The 6940-nt window shown below is 42.4% G+C and overlaps 1 protein-coding gene across 15 annotated transcripts in view; it reads left to right on the top strand.

Moving 5' to 3' along the window:
- nfyc (nuclear transcription factor Y, gamma) overlaps positions 1 to 6940 on the top strand; it is a 22633-nt gene that overhangs the window by 5759 nt on the left and 9934 nt on the right. For 9 of the 15 annotated variants that reach the window (XM_032536129.1, XM_032536122.1, XM_032536128.1 and 6 more), the window contains exon 2: positions 4395 to 4504. In XM_032536129.1, the coding sequence (XP_032392020.1) occupies positions 4406 to 4504 (99 nt within the window). In that variant the 5' untranslated portion in view covers positions 4395 to 4405. The remainder of the gene's footprint in view (positions 1 to 4394; positions 4505 to 6940) is intronic. The other 6 variants (XM_032536125.1, XM_032536118.1, XM_032536127.1 and 3 more) reach the window with 1 other exon arrangement.

Raw genomic sequence — 6940 nt, 5'->3', positions numbered from 1 at the left:
TCTCTCTCTCTCTCTCTCTCTCTCTCTTGTGTTGAATGACCTTGAAAGATCAGTGACTAGCACTTCCTGGAGTTTGCTTAAAGCAGAACCAAGGGCAAAGTTTGCAGGGTTGGTCGGTTGGCTGGTTCGGTCCAGCCATGCCAAAGGGATGTTGCGCTGCAGGTCACACCGAGCATGTCCGTTATAACCCTGTCTGTTCTGTTTTTTAAAAAATCACAAAACAATTGCACCACCATCTGTGAAAATGTTGTCCGTGAGTATCCCAGTAGTTAATCTGTTATTCCTGGCTGGGAACTTCTTGTTTTTTTTGTTTTGCCTGAGTAGATCATTTACCCTTCACGCTGTAACCATGCCAGTTTATTTCTGTGTGGTACTTATGATTGGGTTCATTAAGGTGAATGCTTTAATTTGATTTATGTCCGTCTTTTAAAATTAATGTTTGTCTAGATGACATTTGTTACCTAGGCTGTATTTAGTTAATCTATTCAGGTATAGTAAATCAGAATAAAACCGACATACTGAGTGTTAAACATTAGATAACGATTCTCAGTGGTCCAATGCATTTGTTTTTCTGCTTAGACTTTAACCTTTAGTGACCTTCCTGCATAACTGCCCATTCTGCATCATTGACAGTTTCACACAGCAGAATGTGGGAAATTGACCTCTTCCTGACATGTCACTGTATCAACACTCCTTCCATAGATGGTAATATTATAAGAAAAAAAGTGTCTTTCAGTTGATTTCATCATTTATAGTGAGTGAAACATTGTGGTGACCTGTACGTGGGGTAATATGTTTGCTTTTCGTACAGCCTAATGCTTGAACTGTTAGCAAGCATAAACTTTATGGTCATTGTATGGGGGAAAGTAATAACCTTTTGTCTTTCAGCCCTTCCTCTTTGTTGTCCCTTTTCTCTATCATTTGTCAACAAAATGTATCTTAATTTGTCTATATCTATGATATATGCTAACAGTCATATTGAATTGAAAGCAGATTATAAAAATCAGTTTAGTTTTAAAACTATCTGGGATTACCTGAACTATATTCTCATAAAAAGCATTTTTCAGAGCTTTTCAAACTGTTAGATTAATAAATTAAGATGATATATTATTAGATTATAACACTTGCCCTCTCATTTGTGTGTGGGTCATGCCTCTCAGTGCACATCTGCTTCAATGTGAAGTGTCAGCTTTGCTTCAGGAAAAGATCTGGGATGAGATGAGTTTTCCTTCAGCCCCGACGGGTTACTGAAACACCTCGGGGGGAAAATTAAAAAAACTCGATTTACACCAACCGTCGGGTCATTTAGGGGTCAATTAACTGCAAAACATTTCACCTTAACCAAAGGCCAATTAAATTAATTCTGTTAATTAATAAACAATGCCGATGTTTGAGTTTGACTCTGGAAACTTTTCCCATTCCTTGTTCTTTTAATAGTCTTAGAGAGCAAATGAATCGGCATGTTGCTTAGTGATACTATCTCATTTTTTTTTCATGTTCTGTGTCCACTGCCATCAGGTTTATTTGGACATGCATTGAAGTCTCATTTAAAGTGGTGTGATGTCAGAGTTAGAGCGAGTTGCTGATTTTGCTGTGAGTGGCCACTTGATGTGACGTGCCACTTAGCGAGGGAGGGAGGGATGAGAGCCGGAGAGATGCGGGGTGGCAGAACAACATTAGCGCTGATTCAGCTGCTGCAAGCGGAGCAGCATCGGCTTTCTCAGAGATGTTGGAAAAATGGGATCAGGTGAAAGTAACTAAGACAGAACAAGAGAGATGGGAAGAGCTGAAGAAGAGACAGAAAGAAAGATGTAGTGCCGACGAAAGAGGATGAGCAAGTTGCTGTTTTGGACAATGTTGACAAAGCACAGACATCCCATTTGTCTTCAAAGACACGCACACACACAGACAGGAGAGTTGGTAGGAAACCCAACACCGGCATCTCTCTATCTCAATGACCTGATGAAGGACAACAGAGCCGCAGGGAAGAGGAGAGATGAACAGCGCAAAAACACAATGCACCCTAATATAGCATACAGTAGCAGCTTAGAGCAACACAGCTAGACTAGACCCAGACCATAGAAGGTGTTGCAGAAGTCAACAGAATCCTTTATATTCTGCACTTGTGTGTCATACATCAGCAGGCTCCCACAAACTTTCCATTGACGCAAAGCCTTGGGAAATATGGTAATATCGGTGTACTGTAGGTAGAGCACGCTAGCTGGAGGAGCAAAGTTTAAGGCATGTTGATACTTAACCCTTCACTTCTTACTCACATACTGTATGCTCTGTTTCTTTTTCCCTTCTCACGTTTCGGCCTGCCTCTCGTCATACTTGCTTTCTTATTTCTGCTCACATATTGACTCCCCCCCACCCCCACCCCCCTGCTGCTGTGGTTAGTGCATGGCTGTGTATTTAGATTGAGGGTCACAGGGTCAGGGAAGGGGGGTTGGGGTGTGATTTTTGCAACAGCTCTCTCTCTCTCTTTCTCTTTCTCTCTCTCTCTCTCTCTCTCTGTTTTCAAACAAATTGCAGGAGTTTAAGAGAAGTGTGTTATGTGTGAGAAAGTGCTGGGTGGCCTGTGTGATTTACTTTTTTTTTTTATCAATTGAATCATTTGCTATTTTAACTTCTCTATCCTGTTCGGTTTCCTCTGTACCACAGCGTTGTTGCCCTGGCAATTAGGCTGATGGTTGTCTCTAATGCTGTTAAGTGAAGTATCTAATATTTGTTTTTTATCAGACTACCAGATGGAGAGTACACACAAAGATACAAAAGGTTGTCTTGTTTAAAACAAAAATCACAAGATTAAGTGCTGATACGTGTGGTAAAATGCTGTTTAGCTGGAAAAACAAATGGCTCTCATTTTGCTCACCCTATGTGCATGGTCATGGTGCTGCAAAGTACATGGAGGCCATGATTGAACTGGCCGAGGCATCAGGCACAGGGTAAAAACTACAATTCATTTGTACCCCGTGGAATGCTGGGATTGGTCTAGTGACTGCAGGATTTCAATCAACCTTGAAATGCAACTGGACACTGGAGCGTCTGACAGAGAAGGGGAGACAAGGTCAATCACTAGCCTGGCATGCCATAGCTACATGCTGCCCGATTGATTTATATAAAACCAGCCCCCCCCCCCCCCCCCCCCCCCCCCCCCCCCCCCCCCAACCGCAGCCATTCTGTCTCATTGATTTAGGCTACTCTCTGTCAAAAACAGAATGAGTAAACAGGATTTAGCAGTGCTTCTTCTATATTATTTAGTAACTGTAACTGCCAGAGAAGCAATCTTTCCTGTCAAAAATCAATCCGGTATTCTGGATTAGTGATTTATTGGTTCTAAAATATTTACAACTGCACTTAAACTGTATGAATACATGAGCATACTTGGAACCAGTGTCAAAACAATCCCCTACAACACCAAAGTAACTGGGGAGACACTTGATGGAGTGCTTGAAAGGCTGTTTTTTGTTTTGCATTGGTTTGTCAGCTGGACCAGAGTTGGAGCCATTCATGATTGTTGGCCCAGAGTGAGAAAAGAGAGAGAAGATAAAGAAGCGACCCCCCCCCCCTTCTCTAAACACTATTTTTTTCTTTTTGTCATGTCTCTCTCTGTAGCTCCCTCTTTCTGTTACGTTTGACCCACATAGCAGTTTGCACAGCAGTCTGACTGTGGCCTTGTTTGTCTCCTGTTGAAGCCTTTGGCACTTTGTCTTAGTGCTGGCTTAATGCTGAACTGGACAAGGCACCACCCCTCCCTCATACACAAACACGCCCCGTCTCTCTTGAGTAGCTCATCTCTAGTTCTGGCCCCCCTTGTTCCTTTTTCTTCTCCCTTCTGGCAAATCTCTTCACTGAGGTAGGGAGAAACAGGAGAGATTTAAAGAGTGTGATCCAGACACTCAAAGCTCTGCATGCCCAGACAGGCAAGCCAATATTCCTCCAGATTCCTGGCATGCCATAGTAACCTGCTGGCTCCTCTTTCAATGCCGTCTTCAGCATTGTTCTCTGCCCCACATGGTTGACTTACACATGACATGCTTATTTTTGCAGAGGAGCTGCATATATGAGCCCAAGGTAAGCCATTCCTAATCAGGGAGTATGCAGCAAGTCTGGTGGTGGGTTCTTCCAGGGCAGGTCAACATCCCACAAGGACAAGAATAGAAGCCTGTTGGGGCTGTACTTTAGATTTCACTGTATGATAATTATAGGCCATGCTAGGATATGTGGTTCTGACACACGGGAACGTGGGCAGCGCAGCCTTGGCTTGGACTGACTTGACTACTGACCTGTCTTGAGTCTCTGAATCCTAACATCATGTCTTTGTTTTTGTGTTTGCTAATAATTAACCTTTTGCTTCCACCTCTCTCCTCCCCTGTCTTTCCTTGATGCAGCAGAGTAGAGGATGTCCGCAGATGCATTCGGAGCCGGTGGCAGCGATGCCCAGCAAACCCTGCAGTCCTTTTGGCCTCGTGTCATGGAGGAGATCAGGAACCTGACTGTGGTACGGTGTCCACTGAAACAGGCCGACACACACATCCAACAACAGCCTCATTAAAACTCAGATTCAATGGTTTTATGTAGGCCTGCATGATTAATCAAATCCAGTGTTTCTCAACGGGGGTGGTACAGCCCCCCAGCGGGCGTTACAAGGATGATGATGGGGGGGGACTGGAAGCAACATTGTGGAAAGGGGGTCGTTGAGGTGCCTTTGGGAGGGGAATTTGTTTTAAGGCGAGTTTACACCAAAGGCTCACAATAATACAAGTTAACTATTTAAACGACTTCCAAAAACCAGTGGTCTGCAACATGAAAACTTGCCAGTTTACGCCACTGCGACTGGATGAGACGGTCGTAACTCTTCTTCACTTTAGTGTTTCTTTAAGCTTTGTGCAGTGCAGCTCCGTGCTGCCGTCATGGGAACGGGAGAACGGAGTATCATCATATAAACTCTGTACTGGCACTGCAGCGTTACAAATTGGTCTTGTTGTGAACTTTATAATCTGTATTAAGTTGAGATCATTTATCTAATATTATCATAAGTCTATTAACATAGATGTCGAACATTTTTCACTCAATGATATGATTTTTTTGAAAACAGTAGTAACAACAGTAACAGCACTAATAACAATAATAATCATCATAACAATAATAGGGCCTAATCAATAATATTCAGGGAAGTTAGCCTACATCTTATTTGATGGGGGGGTGGTAAGAGACCTGGATAATTGATAGGTTAAGGTTAAGAACCTCACATTCGCAATGTCCCTCTGTGCGATTGCATAACTGCAAAAATTGTGCGTTTTGCGTAAACAAAAAGGTCTGCTGAATATGTGACACTCTAGTCTCTGTGTGCACTGCAGCCTCCACGTTGTAACACACTTCACTTAAGTAACAGTATTACCAACCGATGAGGAAACTTGGTGTCTTATTTTGTGATCAAATTTTTAAAGGGAGCAAAAAAAACACACACATCAAGCACACAAGTAGTACAGAAGATATACGATAATTGACAACACTTTGGTTCACTCTCCGCGCAAACCCTCCTCAATGGCGACCCTCACCCCCAAGATAAAAGCTTGATGTTTATATTGTTTACTGTTAACTAATTTGACATCATCTTTTTCCTCTCGCCCTTCCCTCACCCAGCCGCTATGCTAATGGTGTGTTCAGACCAAATAGTTATCCGAAAATTTTCCGCAGGGTTGCTCAATGGTGGAAGTGTCCTTGAAATGGCCCATTTGTGTAATGTCCCGTTGTGTTCTTTAACCTTCCCAATGTTACACAAGTAGACTTTATATTTCAGTGTTTTCCGTCAGATCGTTTATAGATCTCGACGTTTCCTTTTCAGTTTAATTTCACAGAGAAAGTGAGAAGGAAAATAAACGAGCAGGACAGGTCATTTGTGCTTTGTTGTTTGGCAAACATCTAGCTGTTATACAAACTCCTGGACAGTTCAGTGCTTGTGTTTTTAAAATTTCTTGTGGCAGCGATAGAAGCAGTGATCATTCCTACTCTTTACTGTACAGAATTCTCACACCTCCTCAAAACCGCCAAAAGTTGAGTGAAGTTGGATTTATGCTGCAGAGGCACTCTAAGCTTTCACTGTAGTCTACATAAGTGGCCTGAGGTTTATACTTGTGCGCTGATGTCTGCGTCTAACTACCGTATCTCTTTAAGAGAATAGCAGGGCCGGCATGTGCATATGTTGGGGAGTGTTAGGTTTGGAGCGAGTACCAACTCTGGAGGCATAGTGGGAGAAACCAAGTGTCTCCTGTGCTTTCTGGTGAGAAAGCTGTAGCAGGAAAAGTTAACCCTCTTCTTAATTTCATGTTCATTATGGAGAAGGAGAACAACGCACAAACAGACCAACCACAGTTGCGGGCTGCGTTGCCACGACATGTAGTTACATTAGGCACGTTCGAGATTAATTTAACCACGCCTGTAAAATGGACTGGAGCAGGCAGCAGCAGCTGGGGGCAGTGACAAAAGCTGCGGTCAAGTCGAACAGTTTCTAGCCGTTTTCAGCAGCCTTCAGTCTGAACAGATAGTCACAGAAACACTCACATCCTGTTAGATACCGATTTATCAAAATGTTATCCGATCCATATATCAGCTTGTACGCAGTCTCCTGATTTTATTATGACAGAGTAGCTGTTTAAATGCTCTACATGCAATCTGTTGCTAATGTTAATATACAACAGACTGGAGATGATCTGTAATCTGAACGTATTTAGTCTCTAACTTCAAGGAGTGGGAAAAATAATTGATTCTTAGATGCATTGCGATACTCTCTAGCACAATTCAATGCTCGATTGTGATAAGTTAATAATCAATTATTAAATTATTATTTTAAATGTGTTGCTTTTAATTTAAAAGTTACTGTCTCCAGACATGTACCAATCAGAAAACAGATTGACTGAAAGAGGATGGGATAATG

The sequence above is a fragment of the Etheostoma spectabile genome, chromosome 14 (genome assembly GCF_008692095.1).
Source record: "Etheostoma spectabile isolate EspeVRDwgs_2016 chromosome 14, UIUC_Espe_1.0, whole genome shotgun sequence".
NCBI classification, from domain to species: Eukaryota; Metazoa; Chordata; class Actinopteri; order Perciformes; family Percidae; genus Etheostoma; species Etheostoma spectabile.
The sequence above is the reverse complement of the archived record's forward strand: the minus strand, read 5'-3'. Positions and strand labels throughout refer to the sequence as shown.